The 26,729-nt window shown below is 49.5% G+C and overlaps 1 protein-coding gene and 1 long non-coding RNA gene across 2 annotated transcripts in view; both read right to left on the reverse strand.

Annotated features, from left to right (window-relative positions):
• Positions 1-15,935: 15,935 nt before the first annotated feature.
• LOC123136206 (uncharacterized) lies at positions 15,936-18,423 on the reverse strand. Its single transcript, XR_006466678.1, has 2 exons — positions 16,762-18,423; positions 15,936-16,325 (listed from the first exon to the last, which is right to left on the reverse strand). It is a non-coding gene; the product is annotated as an uncharacterized lncRNA (long non-coding RNA).
• A 4,449-nt stretch (positions 18,424-22,872) lies between these two features.
• The window catches only part of LOC123138977 (uncharacterized), a 41,928-nt gene continuing 38,071 nt past the window's right edge, over positions 22,873-26,729 (reverse strand). The window contains exons 3-4 of the mRNA XM_044558816.1: positions 25,685-26,091; positions 22,873-22,970 (exon numbers count right to left, since the gene is read on the reverse strand). Of these exons, the coding sequence (XP_044414751.1) occupies positions 22,873-22,970; positions 25,685-26,091 (505 nt within the window). The remainder of the gene's footprint in view (positions 22,971-25,684; positions 26,092-26,729) is intronic.

The raw sequence follows: 26,729 nt of genomic DNA on the forward strand, positions 1-26,729 counted from the left end.
AGGTAAAGATTGATATATAGGATGATAGTATTTGGACACCAGAAGTGTTCCGGAGGGTACCGGATACATATCCGATCACCGAAAGGGGTTCCGGGCACCCCCGGCAAAAGATATGGGCCTTATAGGCCAAGAGGGGACACGCACAAGCCACAAGGGGCTGGTGCGCCCCCACATATGGGCTAGACAAGTGAGGAGAAGGAAAGAGGGGAAGGGGAAAGGAATAGTAGGAAGTACTACTTCCTTCTCCCCCCCCCCCCCACTTTCCTTCCCTCTCCGGCACTTATGGAAAGGAGGGGGTGAGGGAGTCCTGGATTAGGGGGTATCCGGACAGCCGGACTACATACTTTGGCCGGACTGTTGGACCGTGAAGAAACAAGACTCAAGAATTCGTCCCATGTCCGGATGGGACTCTCCTTTGCGTGGAAGACAAGCTTGGCGATCCGGATATTATATTTCCTTCTTTGTAACCAACTCAATGTAAACCCTAGCCCTCTCCAGTGTCTATATAAACCGGAGAGTTTAGTCCTTAGAGACAGAATCATAATCATCATAGGCTAGCTTCTAGGGTTTAGCCTCTACGATCTCGTGGTAGATCAACTCTTGTAACACCCATATCATAAATATCAATCAAGCAGGAAGTAGGGTTTTACCTCCATCGAGAGGGCCCGAACCTGGGTAAAACATTGTGTCCCTTGCCCCCTGTTACCATCAGCCTTAGACGCACAGATCGGGACCCCCTACCCAAGATCCGTCGGTTTTGACACCGACATTGGTGCTTTCATTGAGAGTTCCTCTCTGTCGTCGCTACAAGGCTCGATGGCTCCTTCAATCATCAACAACAACATGGTCCAGGGTGAGACTTTTCTCCCCGGACAGATCTTCGTGTTCGGTGGCTTTGCACTGCGGGCCGATTCGCTTGGTCATCTGGAGCAGATCGACAGCTACGCCCCTGGCCATCAGGTCAGGTTCGGAAACCTAAACTACACGGCCGATATCCGCAGAGACTTGATCTTCAACGGATTCGAGCCTATGCCAGGAGCGCCGGACAGTCATGATGAGCATGACTTAGACCTGCTGTCGGACAATGCTCGAGATGTCGCCCCTGCAGGAGCCACGGACCTAAATCCGGGGCAGATTGCGTCGCCCGTGGACGGGTGGATGGACCCTGCCCCGCAGGCCGCACACCCATCGGCGGTGGAGCCGAACACATACTTCACCCCCAAGGAAGCCTGTGACACCGGACCCCCGGACTCGTATCCGGCTGTAGGTTCCAGTTCGCACACTCCCGAGCCCGCCGAACCTGGTTGGGCTCCGGTAATGGAGTTCACCGCCGCGGATATCTTCCAGCACTTGCCCTTTGGCGACATGCTGAACTCGTTAAAATCTCTCTCTTTGTCAGGAGACTCTTTGCCGAACTATGTCCGGCTCGAGTGGGAAGCAGGCGACGAAGGAATTCGTTGCCCACCCACCACCCACGTCATTGCCACGGTCGATGATTTAACCGACGTGCTTGACTTCGACTCTGGAGACATCGACGGTATGGACGACGATGCAGGAGAGGAATAGGAACCACCGCCCGCGGCGCGGTGGACAGCCACCTCCTCATATGATATATATTTGGTGGACACTCCGAAAGAAACCAATGGCGATGAGGTAATAGAGGATAACCCCTCAAGGAAGGAAGCAAAGTATGAACATCATCAGCGCCGCCCCAAGCCCCGCCACAACACTGCCGGAATGATAGTCAAAAACAATCTAGATGGTGCCAAAGATGAATACAATCCCGATCATCCTACCTTCGAGCAGGCCGGACTAGCGACAGAAGGATATTTGGAGAGGGACAACTACATACCCCCCTCCGAAGACGAGGTGAGCCTCGGCGATGATGAATTCGGCGTGCCTGAGGATCCCACAGAACAAGTTTGCTTTAACCGACGGCTTATAGCCACAGCGAGGAGCCTGCAAAAGAAGCAACAGCAGCTCAAAGCTGACCAAGATTTGCTCACTGACAGACGGACCAAGTTCCTGGCCACCGAGGAATATGGACTCGACCGCCCCGACAAAGAGCACACACGACACAATTCGCTACCTCAACCAAAGAAGGAGAACCTAAGGCACAAACCCCGACGCCAATACATCACCACGGTCCAGGACAATACGCAGGAAACACGAGGCAGGATCCTCAAACCTCGGCGCAATCGTCATAAACGTCAAGTCACGGAAGTTGGTGCCGAATTCAGCGGCCCCCAGTCCGGTCAGCGGAAAATGAACAGCTCAAACCCATCCGTCCCAAGCAGAATACTCGATCAACCATGTGAAATTCATGGTACCCCCAGAAGGGCGTCCAAGCATACCAATAGAGAATGTCGGATCCTCAAAACAAAACGGCCGGTCGCGCGCCGGAAACAATGAAGGGAGGCTCCAAACAATGAATGACCGATCAAACATGATGAGGTCAAAGTAAGACCCCCCCACAGCAAAAAAAATACGGCCGATCGTCTCTGACCACATCGATTGCCCGGACAACATCAGCCGTAGCAATTTTATTGCACTCACTGTCAACCCACTAGTTTTGGGGCTCCATCTTACACGAACCCCCACGAGCATAAAACTATCTATAACATCTCCTTAAAGATGCCAGGTGCAAAGGCCAAGTTTTAACTGGCCCACCATACTAATGGTTGTCTTCGGATCACCAAAAAAATACCACGCCGAAGAATAAGTCTTCGGCATTGTCCCCTTATATAGTAATTACCACATACTACCAGGACGAACCACGTTGGCTAGATTCAACGGGGTACAACATTAGGTCAGTCCCGCATGACATAGTCACAATTATGGGCAAGGCTGAACTCCACCCTCAGAGTGGAAATCATACCACTGCTGGAATAGCGAGTCGTGCCTGTTTATCAAATTTTGATTCAGCAGCCAACTACCCGGACACCAACTGAGGAGTCCGAGCTACTTTATGGCATGATAGCCTGGTTCAGCCAGGCTCCGATCAGGCACCCGCGGTTCAACCACAGGACATGCAGCTGCCTTCAAGCATTTGTCTTTACAGACTAACTTTGACGCAGAACAGGACTGGTGACATGGAATCAGCTTGGACGCATAAGGCAGGAGCACATAAGTCACCCCCCCCCCCCAAAGGAGGCAGTCCGGATACATTTCAGATCCACACACAGCCTCCTCCAGTTCGGCCACATCAGGTTCCACCAAAAACACCTCTTTTTATAGTCATAAACCGTACTCATATGCATAGACATGTCACTCTACTACAATGCATAGACTTAAATAGCACTGACCGACCGTCGTTCCTCATTGACGCCTTTCTGTCATAAACGGCACCCACGCCTCGTGTTATGCCCCACTATGTCAGGGCCTTCATAGTATTCATGATATGGCAACAAAGTCCGACCACCTTTTCGGTCACTTGGCACCCCGAACTTATAACACTATATGCATCAGCTCCGAATCATGTCTTGGGTCATTAGTTGGGTTTGCACGACTCCCATGTTTTGGTACCTTACGCTCCGCTCCATCGGCTAAGGTAGCGCTGGGAGAACTACAGCGATTGTGTCCCGGTTCTTCCGGACGAGCACCTCAGTAGAGAAAGCTGAAAACTGACTGTCATGATACAGCGAGAGCTGGTCAGCTGTTCAAGAGGCTGTAAAATCTTTAAAGATTTATTCCGCATAATGCCTGTGACGCCCCCGATTCAATCGTACACTAATCATGCACGCAAACGTGTACGATCAAGATCAGGGACTCACGGGAAGATATCACAACACAACTCTAAAACATAAATGAGTCATAAAATCATCATAATACAAGCCAGGGGCCTCAAGGGCTCGAATACAAGTGCTCGATCATAGACGAGTCGGCGGAAGCAACAATGTCTGAGTACAGACATAAGTTAAACAAGTTTGCCTTAAGAAGGCTAGCACAAACTGGAATACAGATCGAAAGAGGCGCATGCCTCCTGCCTGGGATCCTCCTAAACTACTCCTGGTCGACGGCGGGCTGAACATAGTAGTAGGCACCTCCAGAGTAGTAGGAATCACCGTCAACGGTGGCGTCTGGCTCCAGGGCTCCAGCATCTGGTTGCGACAACCAGGTAGAAGGGAAAGGGGGAAAAGAGGATAAAAGCAACCGTGAGTACTCATCCAAAGTACTCGCAAGCAAGGAGCTACACTACATATGCATGGGTGTATGTGTAAAGGGCCATATCGGTGGACTGAACTTCAGAATGCCAGAATAAGAGGGGGATAGCTAATCCTGTCGAAGGCTACGCTTCTGGCAGCCTCCATCTTGCAGCATGTAGAAGAGAATAGACTGAAGTCCTCCAAGTAGCATCGCATAGCATAATCCTACCCGGCGATCCTCCCCTCGTCGCCCTGTGGAAAAGCGATCACCGGGTTGTCTGTGGAACTTGTCTGGGTGTGTTTTATTAAGTATCCAGTTCTAGTTGTCATAAGGTCAAGGTACAACTCCGGGTCATCCTTTTACCGATGGACATGGCTATTCGAATAGATAAACTTCCCTGCAGGGGTGCACCACATAACCCAACACACTCGATCCCATTTGGCTGGACACACTTTCCTGGGTCATGCCCGGCCTCGAAAGATCAACACGTCGTAGCCCCACCTAGGCACAACAGAGAGGTCAGCACGCCGGTCTAAATCCTATGCGCGCAGGGGTCTAGGCCCATTGCCCATTGCACACCTGCACATTGCGTGGGCGGCCGGAAGCATAACTAGCCCCCTTAATACAAGAGCAGGTGAGGGAGTCCCGCACTAGGGGGTGTCCGGATAGCCAAACTATCATCATCGGCCGGACTCCAAGACTATGAAGATACAAGATTGAAGACTTCGTCTCGTGTCCGGATGGGACTTTCCTTGGCGTGGAAGACAAGCTTGGCGATACGGATATGTAGATCTCCTACCATTGTAACCGACTCTGTGTAACCATAGCCCTCTCCGGTGTCTATATAAACCGGATGGCTTTAGTCCATAGGACGAACAACAATCATACCATAGGCTAGCTTCTAGGGTTTAGCCTCCTTGATCTCGTGGTAGATCTACTCTTGTAATACCCACATCATCAATATCAATCAAGCAGGACGTAGGGTTTTACCTCCATCAAGAGGGCCCGAACCTGGGTAAAACATCTTGTCCCTTGTCTCTTGTTACCATCCGCCTAGACGCACAGTTCGGGACCCCTACCCGAGATCCGCCGGTTTTGACACCGACATTGGTGCTTTCATTGAGAGTTCCTCTGTGTCGTCACCAATAGGCTCGATGGTTTCTTCGATCATCAACAACGACGCAGTCCAGGGTGAGACTTTTCTCTCCGGACAGATTTTCGTATTCGGCGGCTTTGCACTGCGGGCCAATTCGCTTGGCCATTTGGAACAGATCGAAAGCTACGCCCCTGGCCGTCAGGTCAGATTTGGAAGTTTGAACTTCACGGCGGACGTCCGCGGAGACTTGATCTTCGATGGATTCGAGCCACACCCGAGCGCGCTGCACTGTCACGATGGGCATGATTTAGCTCTGCAGCCGGACAGTGCCCTGGAGGCCGCACACGAGCCCACTCCGGCCCTCGATTCGGAGCCGGCTGCGCAGATCGAGGACGGGTGGCTAGACACCGCCCCGGGGGCTGCAACCTCTACGGCGATGGAGCCGAGTACTAACCTTGTCCCTCGTGAAGCTCGTGACTCCGAGGTGCCGGACTCCTCGCCGGACTCCGAACCTCCCGCGCCCCCTCCAATTGAATCCGATTGGGCGTCGATCATGGAGTTCACCGCTACGGACATCTTTCAACACTCACCTTTCGGCGACATCTTGAGTTCGCTAAAGTATCTCTCGTTATCAGGAGAGCCCTGGCCAGACTGCGGTCAGGACGGTTGGGATGCGGACGACGAAGAAATTCAAAGCCCACCCACCACCCACTTAGTAGCCACTATCGACGATCTAACCGACATGCTAGACTTCGACTCCGAAGACATCAACATTATGGACGACGATGCCGGAGACGACCAAGAACCAGCGCCTACTGGGCACTGGAAAGCCACCTCATCATATGACATATACACGATGGATATCCCAAAGGATGGGAATGGCGGAGGAACAGCAGAGGATGACCCCTCCAAGAAACAGCCCAAGCGCCAGCGTTAGCGGCGCCGCTCTAAATCCCGCCACAGCAAGAATGGAGATTCCGACACCGGAGATAATAACACCCCAGACAGTGCCAAAGACAACCCCCTCCAGCAAGATTCAGCACAGGAGGACAGAGACGCCAGCCCTCATGAGAGAGCGGCAGACAAAGAGGTAGAGGATGATAATTACATGCCTCCCTCCGGAGACGAGGCAAGCCTCGATGACGACGAATTTGTCGTGCCTAAGGATCCCGTCGAACAAGAGCGTTTTAAACGCAGGCTTATGGCCACGGCAAACAACCTCAAGAAAAAGCAGCAACAGCTTAGAGCTGATCAAGATCTGCTAGCCGACAGATGGACTGAAGTCCTTGCGGCCGAAGAGCATGAGCTCGAACGTCCCTCCAAAAGCTACCCCAAACGCAAGCTGCTCCCCCGATTAGAGGAGGAGGCATATAAACCCGCATCACCAGAGCACGATACGGCTGACCGGCCACCCCGTGGCCGCGACAGAGAGGCCTCTAGGCCCTCCACTAGAACCGTACCCCGGCATCACTCGAAAAGCACAAGACCACAAGGGAACGCTCTGGACTTGCAAGATATATTGGAGGATAAGGCAAGACAATCAAGATCGATCTACGGATCGCGTGGGCGCCCCATGATACGTGATGACAACCGTCACGCCAGACACAGCAAGTCCGGCCGGGCCGAACACAGTAGACAAAGCTCTTTTGAGCTTCGTCGCGATATAGCCCAATACAGAGGGCCGCACACCCACTATGCTTTACAGATGAAGTAATGGATCATCAAATCCCTGAAGGGTTTAAACCCGTGAATATTGAATCTTATGATGGCACAACAGAGCCCGCGGTTTGGATCGAAGACTATCTCCTTCATATCCACATGGCCCGCAGTGATGATCTTCACGCCATCAAATACCTCCCACTCAAGCTTAAAGGACCAGCCCGGCATTGGCTTAACAGCTTGCCAGCAGAGTCAATTGGGAGTTGGGAGGACCTGGAAGCCGCATTCCTTGATAACTTCCAGGGCACGTATGTGCGACCACCAAACGCTGACGACCTAAGCCATATAATTCAGCAGCCAGACGAATCGGCCAGACAATTCTGGACACGGTTCTTAACTAAGAAAAATCAAATCGTCGACTGTCCGGATGCGGAGGCCCACGCGGCCTTCAAACATAACATCCGCGACGAGTGGCTTGCCCGGCACCTGGGACAGGAAAAGCCGAAATCCATGGCAGCCCTCACATCACTCATGACCCGCTTCTGCGCAGGAGAGGACAGCTGGCTAGCCCGCAGCAACAACCTCAGCAAAAATTCTGGCAGTCCGGATATCAAGGACCGCAATGGCAGGTCGCGTCGCAATAAGAACAAATGCTGCATTAACAGCGACAATAGTGAGGATACGGCAGTCAATGCCGGATTCAGAGGCTCTAAACCCAGTCAGCGGAAAAAGCCATTCAAAAGAACTACTCCGGGTCCGTCCAATTTGGACCGAATACTCGATCGCTCGTGCCAGATACACGGTACCCCCGAAAAGCCAGCTAACCACACCAACAGGGACTGTTGGGTATTCAAGCAGGCAGGCAAGCTAATTGCCGAAAACAACGACAAGGGGCTGCATAGCGATGACGAGGAAGAGACCCGACCGCCGAACAATAGAGGACAGAAGGGTTTCCCCCCACAAGTGCGGACGGTGAACATGATATACGCAACCCACATACCCAAAAGGGAGCGGAAGCGTGCACTCAGGGATGTATACGTGATGGAGCCAGTCGCCCCGAAACTCAACCCATGGTCCTCCTGCCCGATCACTTTTGATCGAAGGGACCACCCCACCAGCATCCGCCATGGCGGATTCGCCGAATTGGTTTTAGACCCAATCGTCGATGGATTTCACCTCACCAGAGTCCTGATGGACGGCGGCAGCAGCCTGAACCTGCTTTATCAGGATACAGTGTGCAAAATGGGCATAGACCCCTCAAGTATTAAACCTACAAAGACAACCTTTAAAGGCGTCATACCAAGTGTAGAGGCCAATTGTACAGGCTCAGTTACACTGGAAGTGGTCTTCGGATCCCCGAATAACTTCCGAAGTGAGGAGTTAATCTTCAACATAGTTCTGTTCCGCAGCGGCTATCATGCTCTGCTCGGACATACCTGGTTTGCAAAGTTCAACGCGGTGCCGCACTACGCATACCTCAAGCTCAAGATGCCAGGCCCTCGAGGAGTCATCACGGTCAACGGAAACACTGAACGCTCTCTCCGAACGGAGGAACATACAGCGGCTCTCGCGGCAGAAGTACAGTGTAGCCTCTTAAGGCAATTTTCGAGTCCGGCCGTTAAGCGACCGGACACGGCTAAACGCGCCCGGAATAACCTACAACAAGACCACCTGGCACGTTCCAAGCACGCGTAGCAATGCGGCCCCAACCCCAGCCCCTGCAAAATTGTAAGACTGGTCCTTCGCGTACATCATTATGCTCTGGAGATACCATGGGCATAGGGGGAGGGGCACGACCACGATAAGCCCAGAATGCGGCTTAACCACACCAGGGGCTCTCAAGTGTGTCGTTCTTTTTTTTCTTTTTCTTTTTTTACCCACAGGACTCCGTTCATCAGAGGCCCTGTCCGGCAGTAGACCTGCCGAACTCACGATGCAACAGCCAGGGAAGGAGAAAGGCTACGACGAATATCCAGGTGGTCTCCATTACGAGCATTAAATCTGTTTTATACACCATTCCGCAGCCTACCCCTGGAGGGGGACATGTTTAATAGTCCCATCCCTTGCTTATCGCACTATTTGTATCGTTCTGCATCCACAGCAATATTACTTGAATAAACAATGCAGCACCTTTTTGCTTATAATTGCATTTCTTTCTTATACATATGTTCATTTATGACATGTTGCATCCGTACACTTTGGTACGCCTAAATACACCAGGGGTTTATGTTTCCCACATCATGGTGTGATAAGTCCGAACACTTTCACAAGTGCGGCACCCCGAACTTATAGCATTATATGCATCGGCTCTGAATCATGTCTTGGGTCAATAGTTGGGTTTGCCTGGATCCCATGTTTTGGTACCTTACGTTCCATTATATCGGCTAAGGTAGCACTGGGAGAACCACTGCGATTGCGCCCCAGTTGAGCTGGGCGAGCGCCTCAGTGGAGAAAGCTAAAACTGACCGTCATGATGAGGCGAGAGCCGGTCGCTGTTCGAGAGGGTTTTTTTTGAGTCCCTAAAGACTTATGCCGCTTAGAGCGAGGAACCGGCGTTGTCCGGCCCAGGCATGGATAGCGCCCCAAATTCGGCCTTCCGAACACTAGGGGCTTCGCAGAAATTTAAAATTATAGAATTCTATGGCTAAGTGAGAGTGTTCAAGCATTATAAGTCCGGTTGCCTTGTTCGTTGTGTTGAGCGCCTCCCTAGATGGACCCAAATATGGGAACAAGAGTGCTCAAATTTATCCCGAACACCCCAGCACTCGTGGCATGGGGGCTGAAGCCGCCGACTTGCCATCTCTCAGATTTGATAAATGGCCGCACAAAAGGTAATATTTTAAATTAACAAGCGTTGTTTAGCGCATATGAACAAAGTTTTCAGCGCACAGGATAACAAAATGCGAGTCTACTCAAATATTACATCTTTGGAGCACTCACCCATAATAATGCGGGCACCCTTTAGGACACTCTTATAATACATCTCGGACGTGCGATACCCCTTGCCCGGCGGTGGCGCGTCCGTCACAAGCTTCTCAGCATCCATCTTGCCCCATTGCACCTTTGAGCGGGCAAGGGCCCAACGGGCACCTTCAATACAGGCAGAGTGCTTGATGACTTCAACCCATGGACACGCATCCACCAGCCGCCGCACCAGGCCGAAGTAGCTCCCAGGCATGGCCTCCTTAGGCCACAGGCGAACTATGAGGCCCTTCATGGCCTGTTCGGCCACCTTGTGGAGCTCGACCAACTGCTTCAGCTGGTCGCTAAGGGGTACCGGATGTCCGGCCTCAGCATACTGAGACCAGAAGACCTTCTCCGTCGAGCTCCCCTCCTCTGCCCTATAGAAAGCGGCAGCATCGGACACGCTGCGGGGCAGATCTGCAAACGCTCCTGGAGAGCTCCGAATTCGGGTAAGTGATAGGTAATTCACATTAACATGCTTACTTTGCATGAAAAATGCCTTACCCGCCGCTATTTTCTTCAACGCCTCGATTTCCTGGAGGGCCTTGTAGGCTTCGGCCTTAGCGGCTTTGGCACTCTCAAGAGCCGATGCAAGCTCGGACTCTCAAGTCTTCGAGTCGCGCTCCAAACTCTCATGTTTTTCCGCGAGAGCCTGGAGCTCTTGATCTACCTCCGCCACCCGCGCCTCCTGCTTCTCTCGCTCGGTGCGCTCCGCGGCCGCATTACGTTCGGCCGCAGACACCGCCTCCTTCAGGGTCGCCACCTCGTTCGTGGCCCCTGCAATACCCACGTTATCCTTGTCATTTTTCTTGCAACCAAATCCTTTTCTGTAAGGTACAATTTTAACAAGGTGTTACTCACCTTCCTTGTCCCCGAGCTGCTTCTTGGCACGGCCGAGCTCGTTCTCGGACCACTCGAGGCTTTGCTTCAAAGTATCAACCTCCGCAGTCAGTGCGGCAGAGGTCAGCAGCACAGCCTGCAATCCCATATTGACATATTTTTTATGACTCCTGCGTATATCTTTTTAGATCCTTAGTCCGGCTTTTCTTTCCGAACACCGAACCGAGCATCAGGGGCTACTGTCTATGCGGTACTATTTTACAAATATCAAAATTCTTACCTCAAAGCCTGTTAGAAGGCTGCTGCAGGCTTCAGTCAGCCCGCTCTTGGTGAGCTGAACCTTCTGAATCACCGCACCCATGAAGGTGCGGTGTTCCTCTTTGATGGAAGCGCCATTGAGCGCCTCCAGCAAGCTATCCGGCGCCTTCGGTTGGACGGAGGCCGCCCGCGTCACGGTCTTGCCCTTCTTACGAAGGGGCCGCCCGCCGGACTCCGGAGCCACTATAGGTTCCGGTGCGGAGTCCGGTGCAAAGTCCGGGAGGTTGCCCTGCGGCACCTTCGGGGCCTCCTCCTCCTAGCGGGTCCCTTCCCGGGATCCCACCTCGGCATCATCCGCATCACGAGGGGAGGAGGCGGTTGGACGGGAATCCATATCCGACGCACCCAAGGACCCGCTCGACGAAGCGGGAAGATCATCCTTGGGTGGACTGCAGGGTTGTATGCGGCATTAGAAAGACACCATGTGGCGAAAAGAAAAATCATGAAGTTATTCGAGAGTCCGGATACTTACGATTTCGCCAGGGGCTTGGCCCTTGGAGGCCAGTCCTCGTCGTCGTCGCCGGCGTTGGCAGAGCGGTCCGGGGGAAGAGTCCTTCCCTTCTTGGACCCTTCGGCCTCCCTCGTTGGGGAGGCCTTCCTTTTCTTCCCTCCCCCCGCTGGGGGAGAGGCCTCTTTCTTCTCCTCCTCGCCTTCGTGGGAGGAGTCCGCCTTGGTGTCATCATCCGATGACACCTGAAAACAGGAACTCTTTCGAGTGCCCGTGGCCTTCTTCTTGGCCTTCTTCTCCGGCACCACATGGGGTGCCGGAGCCAGCAACCCCGTTAAACGGGCGTCCGCTGGGTCTTCTGGCAAAAGGGCCGGACAGATAGTCTTCTCGGCCTTCTTCAGCCAGTCCTGTCAAAGGAGAGGGAGTTTAGATCCCGCATAGAGTCAAACTATGGAAAACAAGTGTCCCGTAAAGGGCAAAATCGCTTACCTCGCTAGTCGGACGCTGCGAGCTGAATCCGCGATCTTCGGTAGCGGATGCGGGAGCCTCGACGCCCTTAAACAGCACCCTCCAGGCCTCTTCGTACGTAGTGTCGAAGAGCCCGTTCAAAGTCTGGTGCTGCGCCGGATCAAACTCCCACATATTGAAGTCCCGTTGTTGGCACGGGAGAATCCGGCCGATGAGCATGACCTGGACTACGTTGACAAGCTTGAGCTTCTTTTTCACTAGCTTTTGGATGCAGGCTTGAAGTCCGGTCAGCTCCTCCGAATCACCCCATGTCCGGCCACTCTCTTTCCAGGAGGTCGGGGATGCCAGATCTGAATTCGGGGGCCGCTGCCCATTCAGAGTCACGCGGCTCGGCGATGTAGAACCACCCCGATTGCCACCCCTTAATGGTTTCCATGAAGGTGCCCTCGAGCCAAGTAACGTTGGGCATCTTGCCCACCATGGCGCCTCCGCACTCCGCTTGGCTGCCCTTCACAACCTTCGTCTTGACACTGAAGGTCTTGAGCCACAAGCCGAAGTGGGGCTGGATGCAGAGGAAGGCCTCGCACACGACGATAAACGCCGAGATGTTGAGGATGAAATTCGGGGCCAGATCATGGAAATCCAGGCCGTAGTAGAACATGAGCCCCCGGAAAAAGGGATGGAGTGGGAAGCCCAGTCCGCGGAGGAAATGGAAAGGAATACTACCCTCTCATGGGGCCTGGGGGTGGGGATGAGCTCCCCCTCGTCGAGGAGCCGGTGCGCGATGTCGCTGGACAGATATCCGGCGCTGCGCAGCTTCTGGATGTGCCCCTCCATAACGGAGGAGGCCATCCACTTGCCTCCCACTCCGGACATAGTTGGAGAAGGTTGAGGTGAGATGTGCGGACTTGGGCGCTAGAGCTCGAGTTCGCGTAGATGGATAAGCAAAGGAGGAAGAAGGCGTAGGTAAAAGGGTGGATCTTTATCCCCTTATATGGGCGGACGAAACCATGCGTCCCCACCAGCCTGATAAAACTCGCTTATCTCCCAAGCACCGCAATCAATGGCGCGGTTGGGTTACCCATGTCCGTATTGATGGGCATCCCGGAATAAGGGGAACACGATCTCTGCTTCGACAAGACGTGCCAAGGAAACCGCTTCGCTAAACGCGTGGAGGTGGTATAATAAAAACGATTCGAGTAAAGGCTTGGTTGTGGTGTGACGTCACGCCACAAAATATGTCAGCAGATTGAACTTGTTTAAATATTATTCTCTCTACGGTGGTATGTGGAATTTATTTGGCAGAGCCGGACACTATCCTGGTGTTCACAATCTTCTATAAATTATTCGGAGGAGTAACCCGCCTTGCAATGTCGAAGACAATATGCGCGCCGGACTTGTCGTCATTGAAGCCTGGTTCAGGGGCTACTGAGGGAGTCCCGGACTAGGGGGTGTCCGGATAGCCGAACTATCATCATCGGCCGGACTCTAAGACTATGAAGATACAAGATTGAAGACTTCGTCCCGTGTCCGGATGGGACTTTCCTTGGCGTGGAAGACAAGCTTGGCGATACGGATATGTAAATCTCCTACCATTATAACTGACTTTATGTAACCCTAGCCCTCTTCGGTGTCTATATAAACCGGATGGCTTAGTCCATAGGACGAACAACAATCATACCATAGGCTAGCTTCTAGGGTTTAGCCTCCTTGATCTCGTGGTAGATCTACTCTTGTAATACTCACATCATCAATATCAATCAAGCAGGACGTAGGGTTTTACCTCCATCAAGAGGGCCCGAACCTGGGTAAAACAACGTGTCCCTTGTCTCCTGTTACCATCCGCCTAGACGCACAGTTCGGGACCCCCTACCCGAGATCCGCCGGTTTTGACACCGACAGCAGGCTTACATTCCAATCCGGCGCGCGCCGCTCAGTCGCTGACGTCACGAAGGCTTTGGCTGATACCACGATGTCGAGTGCCCATATCTTTCCCGCGTAGTTGGTTAGTGCGTATAGGCCAGTGGCCAGACTCAGATCAAATACCAAGATCTCGTTAAGCATGTTCTTATGAAGCAACCGCGGACGCCGACCAGGGCCAGGCCCACCTCTCACCTAGGTGGTCTCAACCTGCCCTGTCGCTCCGCCACAAAGTAACAGTCGGGGGTCGTCGGGAACCCAGGCCCACCTCTACCGGGATGGAGCCACCTGTCCTTCCAGCCCCCACATCGGAATCACTTGCGGGTACTCCACGAGCAGACCCGACTTTAGTCACCATCTCTATAGTATGTATGTATGTATAATATATACCCGTGATCACCTCCCAAGTGATCACGGCCCGATAGTATAGCAAGGAAGACTGACAAGAATGTAGGGCCAATGATGATAAACTAGCATCCTATACTAAGCATTTAGGATTGCGGGTAAGGTATCAACAGATGTAGCAACAATGACAGGCTATGCAACAGAATAGGATTAATCGAAACAATAACATGCTACACTACTCTAATGCAAGCAGTAGAGGGTAGAATAGGCGATATCTGGTGATCAAGGAGGGAGGCTTGCCTGGTTGCTCTGGCAAGAAGGACGAGTCGCCAACACCGTGGTCGAACTGGGGGTCGCCGACAGTCTCGGGGTCTATCGGAAAGAAGTAACAGAGAGGGATCGAACTGGGGGTCGCCGACAGTCTCGGGGTCTATCGGAAAGAAGTAACAGAGAGGGAACACAATAATAACAGAGCAATCAAAGCATCACAAAGCGTAACAATACAATACGCGGTGTTCGGTGTGCCCTAACGCAGTAGTACGTGATACCGGTGAAGGGGAGAAACATCCGAGAAAGTATCCCCGGTGTTTCGCGTTTTCGGGCAGGTGATCCGGAAGGGGAAAGTTGCGTGTTCGATATGTTAGGGACGTGTGACGGACGAACGGGGTGCGTATCCGGATTCGTCTCGTCGTTCTGAGCAACTTTCATGTGCAAAGTATTTCCATCCGAGTTACGGATTATTTTATATTCATTTTCAAAGTTTATTGCATTTTCTAGAATTAATTTAATTTGAAAATAGAACAGATTATAATTTTGTCACCTAGTGCTATTATAGCCATAGTGTATGACAGGTGGGGACAGTGGGGTTGGGTTGACCCGGTCAAATGTTGACTGGTCAACATATGAATAGTGTAAGTGGGTCCCACATGTAATAGGCTTAGACTAATTAATTAACCAACCAATCTAAACTAAATTAGTTTAGACCTAATTAAACTAGGCCCGCCACACACTGCTGTGGCACAGCCCACGCGCACACAGCGCACAAACACAACGCTAGGGAGTAACTCTATTTCTTTTAACACAAGATAGCATTTTGTGATGTTTGTAGGATTTAATCCATGCATTATCTGAAGTAGGTCCAATGAAACAAAATGAGGCTTGTTATGTCTACTTTCCGTTCATATAATTTGTATCCATGTTAGAACTTGTCTTAGCGCTGTTTAGTGGCAGTTAAGAAGGCTAGTCATTGTAGAAATACAAAAGCTAGCTACTGCTACAGTAACTGAATGTTACTGTAGCCGTGTAGGATAGCAGCAGAAGCGGCTGCGGGAGCAGCAAAGCTGCAGCAAAGCAAGTGGCATGCACACGGCCGCGCATGCTGGGCGCAGGGAGGGACGGACGCGAGGCGTGGGCGGCCGCGGCGCAAGCAGTGGCACAGGTTGAGCGCGGCCACGGCTCCGGCAGTGACCAGAGCAGACTGCAGCAACGCAGCGGCAGTACAAAGCAGCCAAGCAGCAGAGTAGCGCAAGGAGCAGCTGCAGGCAGGGACGAAGCTAGAAAAAATGGGCACCGGTGTCAATGTTGCTCACAATAGCACCGATATTAGCAGTGCAATATGGATAACATTTCAGGGCAATATAAAGAGTGAAAATATGCAATGAGCCAATGATATAAACTTTATTATATTAAAATGATTTTCATACCCGAGTACTTGTTGGGCAAATTCAAAAAAACAGTAATCAGTTGTTCGCATATTCAGTAAAAATAAGAAAAAAAATAAAATGTAAGTTGGGAGTATTTAATTTCTAACTTAGTGAAAACAATAAATAAAAGAAATAAATTATTTTTACAACAATGTACGGAACAAATGATACATAAAATAAATAAGATTAAGCAAAAATATAAAATGATGTGAGACTCACATGTTATAACTTCCTTCTCGACCTTTAATCTTCTGTATTCCATAAATCAGTCATGGAATCATTCGTAGTGATAGTAAATATATAATTATCCACATAGCAACTCAGGGGTATCACTCATGAACTGGTCACCCATTTTGTTATGCAAAACACTCTTGACAATATTCATTTCTGAAAAGCATCTCCTCATCGATTTTGGCAACTGTCAAAATTAGCACCATTTTTAGAAGTTGATATACCAAAGGAAAAGCAAGATGTTTCTTAGTGTTAGTTAATACTTTGACAAGATCTGCAATGTGATCCAAATTGGCAAATCCTTGGTCTGTTTGGAGATTGCCAATTTACATTCGAAGTTCATGATCAAGATCCATCAATTACGTTGGATAAAAGTCATCAGGATAAAACTCAGCTAGTTTGCATAAATACTCAAAGTTAAAAGAAACAAAAGATATTTGAAGTCTGCATTGTCTGCAAGGTCCTGTAATTAATTATCTCGGTTTGATCTCTAATTAAATATCAGTGTCTCCTGTCCGCTTCAATAGAAATCTATCTATAATCTTCTAGTCCTAATTGAATCAAGGAGATAAATTAAAATTTTCAATCTTAGTATTGCACACATGTATCAGCGCCTCGGGTACCTGGGATGAACCGAAGTGGAGAATCAATAATCGCAGGACTACAGATTAGGGTGACGCGGCCGGCGGGTGGACATCCCCGAACCAAAATTAGCGCCGTACACCATTGTGGAGGATTTGGGGATCGATGTAATTGAGGAGGAAGCGAATAGCTCGAGAGAGGCGTGCGTCCTGACCTACTGCGACCTGGCGGCCGGCTGCGTCCAGGAATTAGTAGGGTTTTTTGGCACCAGATAGATTGGGTCTTGTGGACTGTGTGTTAGGTTAGCAAACAGATCAATACTTCTTCTTTATTTTGTAATTATCTAACTGGGCTAAGACTTTGGGCTTTTGTTCTGTGGTGGGCTGGGGTCAATCGATCTTTTGTGCTGGGGTCAAAGGCACAAATCGGTAAAGCTATTAGCTGAAGCATCGAATGGCATTGATGTCAACTGACACCAGTGCCTACACGTGAGCTCCGTCCCTGGCTGCAGGTAGCAAGCCACGGCAGCCGAGCAACAGTAGTGGCACAGCAGCAGGCACGTGGGCGCGGCCAAGGCCCGGCCGGCGCGCGGGCTGGGCGCGGATGTTCAGGGGCGCGACGGACGGGGGTGAGCGCGAGCTCGGGCAACGGTTGCTACGGCGATAGATCAACGGGAAAAGAGGGGAATCGGCCCTGGGCTCACGGAGGGGGTCGGTGGCGAGGTCGAGAAGGCCGGGGAAGGTCGGGACGCAACGAATCCGCCACCGAACAGGGCCGGCCGGGCTTGAGGACGACGTCCGTTGGCGACGAGCGGGGGCCTTCAGCTCGAACTTGCCCTCGCAGGTGAAGTGGACGACGGAGGCGCGTCTCCTGGAGACCTTGGAACGACGAACGCTGGCCGGTGGACACCGTGACGACGACGAAGACGATGAGCGCGGTGACAGTAGCTCGGGCGCGAGGAAAACCGAGAGGGAGAGGGGCGAGAGCGGGGAGGGGAGGCGATCTAGGGTTCGGGGCGCCGCGGGGTAGGTCTTGTAGGCGTCGGGGAGCTGCCGGATGGCTGCCCCGTGGCCATCGGCGCCGTGGACGGACGCTCTGCGTCCACGGTGGCTGCATGAACAGGGAGGAAGGGGATGAACAGGTGTTGGGCTGGCCTTGCCAATTGGCCCTAGTGGCTGAGAGGAACAGGGGGGCCTTCTCTTTTCTATTTGGTTTTTTTCTTTTTAAAACTTATCGGTTTTCTTTTTTTTAGTTTCATTTTATTTTTAGTTTTATAAAATATAACACTAGCCCCTAAATTAGTATTTAGTAAATAGGCCACTACCATAATTAATTTGGTACATTAATTAAATAGTTGGCATTTGTTTATTTTATTAAAAGCATTTAATAAATGTTTTCAGCTATTGTTTTATTTATTTTAAAGTATTCAAACATTTTATAAAGGTGTAGTTTTTCTACCATAATTACCTATGCATTATTTGGCATTACACGAACATTTTAGTTTTAATATTTGAAAACTTTCACCGTTTGACTCTAATTCAAATTTAATTTTAATCTGTCTTAAACTAACGCACGTTTATCGACAGTAACCGAGGCGTCGTGGCATCATTAGCAAAGGTTCACTGTAGCTTAATTATCCGGGCGTCACAATTCTCCTCCACTACAAGAAATCTTGTCCCGAGATTTTAAGAGGTGGACTAAGGGGGAAAGGTCTGGTTACGAAATTCTAACGAATCTTCTCGGTCTTGGTTGCTCTTCTCCAAGAGGTCGATCCACTACATTGATGTCTTCATTTCTCTGCTCTAGGTCATCATGACGAAGGTGTCTTCCTTTCTTCGAGAACTACATCGTACTTACGAAAGAATAAAGGGGGGGGGGGTATTCCGGGGGAACGGACCTCTGCACGGTTGACTAACTGGTAGATAACATCAGGGAAGGTGGCGGAAAATAACTCTCGAATTGAACTTAAGAAGATATCGAGAGCAAAGTAAGAAGGTACCATAAGAAGTTTCAAGCGGATAGACAATCACTGTTGCCTGAAACAACGCATGAAAGGGGTTCACAGCAACGAGAATTAGTTTTGTGTCCGATACTAGAATTGACGATCTCTCGGAAGGTGGCTTGATAATTACATACGAGGCCACGTGCGAGGAATAATTTTGGAAACAGGGGGTGTACAGGAGAGTCAGGTTTCGATCCTGTGGAACTGTGAGTTATGGGCCCACCATGTGGGTTAAAAGTAGGAAGTGTGGTGAAATCTTGCACGGTTTTGATAGCAAGGCATGTCAGAGGGTGGCCTATTAGTTATGTCGGCAACAAAGTCGGTACCAAGGGCGAGGGATGAAGAGAACCATTTTCCTGCTCGTTGAAACGAGGCGGACCAATAGGCAAAGTTCTCATCCATCGGTGGTTACCGGAATGCCATCAACAGAAGCAACAAGGTCTTACCGACACGGTTGTACACCAAGGTGTTTACATAAGCAGGAGAATATTACTGCTTAGATCATATAGATCACCAGTAATGTTAAACAAAACAATGGAAAGGAGAAGGTGATCATCAGTTTAAACATAACAATGGAAAGGACAATGTGTCTAAACACATATTTGAGGGGTATATCCTTCCCAAGGGAAGCAGAGCATGATATCCATGACATGATATAATGTAGAAAACCCTTTAGGTAAGGCGAGAAAAAATTCATGACATTAACCATACAACAGTGTTTGGATAATAGAGGAAGAAACATTTAGCATTGGGCTTCAAATGTTCTTGCTGAAAATCAGAGTACCGCAGACATGCTTCGAGATAGCATTGCATGGTCTTCAAGCAAAGGTTGGACTTGGATACACAAAGGATTCATCAGGAACAACTTATAGAATAAGTCTTACAATTTCCTCATGAAAGAATGGTTAACCTTGCCAAAAAGGAAACTATAACAGCAGGTCCTCCGGCCAGGTGTGCTAGGCATGACATCACCTTACCAGGTCATATAAAGACCAATATTATAACTCTTGGAAATATGTTCCAACCATCAAATCTGACCGAGATTCAGATTTGATTGGTGTCAAATGACCTCAGACTCAGGATGCCTGAGAAGAAAAGGTGCAACACAAATTGACGCGATGACATTGTAAGATCCTCGGGAATGAACTATGGAAGCGAGTTTCGAAACAAGAGTTCATCATTAAATCAAGGAAAGGGTGAGGAGGTGACTGATGGACTCGGCGCCAATCCATTGAGAATTCCAAGAAGATGAATTTCCACAATCATGTGAACAAGGAGATAACATTTGTTAAATCAAATGGTGTAATGATGTATGCTCGAGGAAAACATACACAATTAAACATTGGTTGAAAGGTGCACCCGAAATATGGGCTTAGGTAGCATGGCCAATGTTAGAATGGTGATTCGATAACCAATGGTCTAAGAATGAAATATCGACCAATAACTTCAAAGCAATAGGGTTGCTAGAAGGGCAGAATCCAAACAGCACCGTTCACCTGTTGGTATCCCGGTTAGAACCAACACGGGGACCAAGAAAGAATGGTGATGGTGAGAAGTATTACTATATCAAGAATTAATAGTTGAGGTAATGCCCTCAACATTCTTGACATAACAGATGGTAATACTCCAAGATAGAATCATAATATAAGTTGGGTAGAAAAGAAACTACACAAAACATGAACAAGTTTTGTGTCGGAGGGGATGCGAGAATGTTGTCGATGTTAATACAAATCATCGAGGGCGCAAGGATGGTATTACTCATCCTGAATTCAACACACAACTTGGAAGAAGTCCAATGGTTGACAATGATCACGACAAATTCGTCGAGGGTTTCAAGAAGATGTAATCAATCGGCGACGACATCAAGTCAAAGAAATGATGAAGCAAAAGATTATTGGAACCAAGGGTACGACCCAAACTCAAAATCGATCTTGTTGTTCAAGGCTAAATGATACAACGAGGAAGATCGACGTAAGATTAGCTCATCGTCGTAAATTGTGCTCTGGGAAGAAGGACCGGGTAGCACAGTTAAAATTTAGCACAATAATGATATAGTCGATCAGGTTAGGAATGACTTGAAGGATTAATAAACTCATAAGCAACAAAAATTACTTAAGAGTTATTGATTCGGAGTGCGGAACCGATTCACTTATCGATGTTTTGGGTTGACAAACAACCCAGCACCCATGAAGTGACAGCGACAGGGAAAGGTGGTACTTCATCAAAAATTCATAAGATGTAGAGCAATGGCATGATATCCACAAGATACCAGGGGTAATACTCAAAGGTAGATCATAATAGAGGTCGGGCAGACTGTAGAAGACAAATGTTTTAACTTGTCCGAGAAATGGGATCAAAGAAGAACAATCATGGTCGGAACCACGGTTGAAAAGGGTCAATTCACAAATACCAGATGATAGTTATCAAGGAAATAGTTATTATTACAAGAAGCTTCCATGATAGGATCTACATCATGTCCATGGGCATGAACACAAAGTTCAAGGTCGACTCCCACTTCTTTAATGCATAACCTTTCATTCACTTCTCGCCTTCAACAAAGTTGTGGTGTTAAAATTTTATCTGACATAACACCAGTAGAGTATGACCCGTAGTAGTTTCCGGGTTCACACAGATTAGAAGAGGCATATGTCCAACCCATCGGGGCCTCTTAGGAACTTATACCACAAACTTCAGGAGTAAATAACACAAGCTCGAAAGCAGAGCATGGTTGACAAAGCAGAGGATACAATTTACCAAAGGCATTATGTATCAGGGGAGGAACTCTCAAGGTTATTGGATATGAAGGACACTGTCGGATAATAACCAAGCAATTGGTCTCGCGGACCACCAGGAATCTGATGTGAGTATCGGTACTCAATCAGAAGGAAAAAGAATGCAAAAGGCATCGGTCTATAGAACATATGAATAATTCAACGTTTAAATGACAAAGGAATTATGATTTTCAAATCAAGTGATCAAAAGCAAATGCTCTGATTAAGGATGGATAACTTGAGTAAGCTTAGGGGTACAAACGACGACAATTTGATTGGTTGAGAACCAGCTCTTGTTCAAAATGACACCTAAGCCGGAAGGATGAATTCTAGGATTCGGCTGAGGAATGCGAGTATCCTCAACATATTGAATCAACGAACTTAAAATGAGAAAGACAAGGAATGCCAATAAGATTACGAGACTTGTGGGATTAATCGTAAAGCAAGCAAGAATTTCAAGAGCAATAGGGTGCTAAGGATTTTCGGAAGTTCAAATATTATTTCGAAGACCTTAGTGAAACACATAAACAACTGGAGATGAGTGGATACTCGATAAGTGGAATGAATTACCGGCATGGGTATTCAGGTGGCAAAGAACTGCAAGGCAGTAGGCACAAAGTATTCTCGGGACAACAGAGAGTATTTCGGGGCATCTTGTAATAAAAAAATCAACGAGGAATGATTGTATGAATGGCAAGTGTATGCAGTTTTCATAGAGGTTGACGGTGGAAGGAAATCGCAAATGCGATGACACAAAGACTCGAGAGAGCATCGTAGAGTAACTTCGGAATCTTCTAGTGCAGCAGGCGATCATCTGAAGTGAGGGGCTCTCCGGGAGAAAGTATTTTCGAGAACCTAAAGTTAGTTTTGTTTTTAGCAAAATCATTTAACCCGAATAGAAGAGACCTCAGAGTCCCAGAGTATAGACGAGGAGTAAAAGATCCTAATACCACCTGATGGCGACGTGGGCCCATGGGCTGCACAGCCATGTTAGTAAAAACTTTTTCAATGACTAGACTCAACTTCGGCCAAGGAGTTGGAAAGGGGGATTCCTACAGGCAGTTTGCTCTGATACCAACTTGTGACGCCCCCGACTCAATTGTACACTAATCATGCACGCAAACGTGTACAATCAAGATCAGGGACTCACGGGAAGGTATCACAACACAACTCTAAAACATAAATGAGTCATACAAGCATCATAATACAAGCCAGGGGCCTCAAGGGCTCGAATACAAGTGCTCGATCATAGACGAGTCAGCGGAAGCAACAATATCTGAGTACAGACATAAGTTAAACAAGTTTGCCTTAAGAAGGCTAGCACAAACTGGAATACAGATCGAAAGAGGTGCAAGCCTCCTGCCTGGGATCCTCCTAAACTACTCCTGGTCGACGGCGGGCTGAACGTAGTAGTAGGCACCTCCAGAGTAGTAGGAATCGTCGTCGACGGTGGCGTCTAGCTCCAGGGCTCCAGCATCTGGTTGCGACAACCAGGTAGAAGGGAAAGGGGGAAAAGAGGAGCAAAGCAACCGTGAGTACTCATCCAAAGTACTTGCAAGCAAGGAGCTACACTACATATGCATGGGTGTGTGTGTAAAGGTCCATAGACTGAACTGCAGAATGCCAGAATAAGAGGGGGATAGCTAATCCTGTCGAAGACTACGCTTCTGGCAGCCTCCGTCTTGCAGCATGTAGAAGAGAATACACTGAAGTCCTCCAAGTAGCATCGCATAGCATAATCCTACCTGGCGATCCTCCCCGCGTCGCCCTGTGGAAAAGCGATCACCGGTTTGTCTGTGGAACTTGTCTGGGTGTGTTTTATTAAGTATCCGGTTCTAGTTGTCATAAGGTCAAGGTACAACTCCGGGTCGTCCTTTTACCGAGGGACACGGCTATTCGAATAGATAAACTTCCCTGCAGGGGTGCACCACATAACCCAACACGCTCGATCCCATTTGGCCGGACACACTTTCCTGGGTCATGCCCGGCCTCGAAAGATCAACACGTCGCAGCCCCACCTAGGCACAATAGAGAGGTCAGCACGCCGGTCTAAATCCTATGCGCGCAGGGGTTTGGGCCCATCGCCCATTGCACACCTGCACATTGCGTGGGCGGCCGAAAGCAGAACTAGCCCCCTTAATACAAGAGCAGGCTTACGTTCTAATCCGGCGCGCGCCGCTCAGTCACTGACATCACGAAGGCTTTGGCTGATACCACGACGTCGAGTGCCCATATCTTTCCCGCGTAGTTGGTTAGTGCGTATAGGCCAGTGGCCAGACTCAGATCAAATACCAAGATCTCGTTAAGCGTGTTATTATGAAGCAACCGCGGACGCCGACCAGGGGCCAGGCCCACCTCTCGCCTAGGTGGTCTCAACCTGCCCTGTCGGTCCGCCACAAAGTAACAGTCAGGGGCCGTCGGGAACCCATGCCCACCTCTATCGGGATGGAGCCACCTGTCCTTCCAGCCCCCATATCGGAATCACTTGCGGGTACTCCACGAGCAGACGCGACTTTAGTCACCATCTCTATAGTATGTATGTATGTATGTATAATATATACCCGTGATCACCTCCCAAGTGATCACGGCCCGATAGTATAGCAAGGCAGACTGACAAGAATGTAGGGCCAATGATGATAAACTAGCATCCTATACTAAGCATTTAGGATTGCGGGTAAGGTATCAACAGATGTAGCAACAATGACAGGCTATGCAACAGAATAGGATTAATCGAAACAATAACATGCTACACTACTCTAATGCAAGCAGTAGAGGGTAGAATAGGCGATATCTGGTGATCAAGGGGGGAGGCTTGCCTGGTTGCTCTGGCAAGAAGGACGAGTCGCCAACACCGTAGTCGAACTGGGGGTCGCCGACAGTCTCGGGGTCTATCGGAAAGAAGTAACAGAGAGGGAACACAATAATAACAGAGCAATCAAAGCACCACAAAGCGTAACAAGACAATACGCGGTGTTCGGTGTGCCCTAACGCAGTAGTACGTGATACCGGTGAAGAGCAGAAACATCCGGGAAAGTATCCCCGGTGTTTCGCGTTTTCGGGCAGGTGATCCGGAGGGGGAAAGTTGCATGTTCGATATGTTAGGGATGTGTGACGGACAAACGGGATGCGTATCCGGATTTGTCTCGTCGTTCTGAGCAACTTTCATGTGCAAAGTATTTTCATCTGAGTTACGGATTATTTTATATTCATTTTCAAAGTTTATTGCATTTTCTAGAATTAATTTAATTCGAAAATAGAACAGATTATAATTTTGTCACCTAGTGCTATTATAGCCATAATGTATGACAGGTGGGGACAGTGGGGTTGGGTTCACCCGGTCAAATGTTGACTGGTCAACATATGAATAGTGTAAGTGGGTCCCACATGTAATAGGCTTAGACTAATTAATTAACCAACCAATCTAAACTAAATTAGTTTAGACCTAATTAAACTAGGCCCGGCACACACTGCTGTGTCACAGCCCACGCGCACACAGCGCACAAACACAACGCTAGGGAGTAACTCTATTCCTTTTAACACAAGATAGCATTTTGTGATTTTTGTAGGATTTAATCCATGCATTATCTGAAGCAGGTTCAATGAAACAAAATGAGGCTTGTTATGTCTACTTTCCGTTCATATAATTTGTATCCATGTTAGAACTTGTCTTAGCGCTGTTTAGTGGCAGTTAAGAAGGCTAGTCATTGTAGAAATACAAAAGCTAGCTACTGCTACAGTAACTGAATGTTACTGTAGCCGTGTAGGATAGCAGCAGAAGCGGCTGCGGGAGCAGCAAAGCTCCAGCGAAGCAAGCGGCATGCACACGGCCGCGCATGCTGGGCGCAGGGAGGGACGGACGCGAGGCGTGGGCGGCTGCGGCGCGAGCAGTGGCACGGGTTGAGCGTGGCCACGGCTCCGGCGGCGACCAGAGCAGACTGCAGCAACGCAGCGGCAGTACAAAGCAGCCAAGCAGCAGAGTAGCGCAAGGAGCAGCAGCAGGTAGCAAGCCACGGCAGCCGAGCAACAGTAGTGGCACAGCAGCAGGCACACGGGCGCGGCCAAGGCCCGGCCGGCGCGTGGGCTGGGCGCGGATGTTCAGGGGCGCGACAGACGGGGGTGAGCGCGAGCTCGGGCAACGGCTGCTACGGCGATAGATCAACGGGAAAAGAGGGGAATCGGCCCGGGACTCACGGCGGGGGTCGGTGGCGAGGTCGAGGAGGCCGGGGAAGGTCGGGACGCAACGAATCCGCCGCCGAACAGGGCCGGCCGGGCTAGAGGACGACGTTCGTTGGCGACGAGCGGGGGCCTTCAGCTCGAACTTGCCCTCGCAGGTGAAGTGGACGACGGAGGCGCGTCTCCTGGAGACCTTGGAACGACGAACGCTGGCCGGTGGACACCGTGACGACGACGAAGACGATGAGCGCGGTGAGAGTAGCTCGGGCGCGAGGAAAACCGAGAGGGAGAGGGGCGAGAGCGGGGAGGGGAGGCGATCTAGGGTTCGGGGCGCCGCGGGGCAGGTCTTGTAGGCGTCGGGGAGCTGCCGGATGGCTGCCCCGTGGCCATCGGCGCCGTTGACGGACGCTCTGCGTCCACGGTGGCTGCATGAACAGGGAGGAAGGGGATGAACGGGTGTTGGGCTGGCCTTGCCAATTGGGCCTAGTGGCAGAGGAACAGGGGGGCCTTTTCTTTTCTATTTAGTTTTTTTCTTTTTAGAAGTTATCGGTTTTCTTTTTTTTTTAGTTTCATTTTATTTTTAGTTTTATCAAATATAACACTAGCCCCTAAATTAGTATTTAGTAAATAGGCCACTGCCATAATTAATTTGGTACATTAATTAAATAGTTGGCATTTGTTTATTTAATTAAAAGCTTTTAATAAATGTTTTCAGCTATTGTTTTATTTATTTTAAAGTATTCAAACATTTTTAAAGGTGTAATTTTTCTACCATAATTACCTATGCATTATTTGGCATTACACGAGCATTTTAGTTTTAATATTTGAAAACTTTCGCCGTTTGACTTTAATTCAAATTTAATTTTAATCTGTCTTAAACTAACGCGAGTTTATCGACAGTAACCGAGGCGACGTGGCATCATTAGCAAAGATTCACTGTAGCTTAATTATCCGGGCGTCACAATTCTCCTCCACTACAAGAAATCTCGTCCCGAGATTTTAAGAGGTGGAGTAAGGGGGCCGAACTAGTATAAACTCTCGTGTCCCTTGTCCAGTTTAACCC

Source organism: Triticum aestivum, chromosome 6B (genome assembly GCF_018294505.1).
Source record: "Triticum aestivum cultivar Chinese Spring chromosome 6B, IWGSC CS RefSeq v2.1, whole genome shotgun sequence".
NCBI lineage: Eukaryota > Viridiplantae > Streptophyta > Magnoliopsida > Poales > Poaceae > Triticum > Triticum aestivum.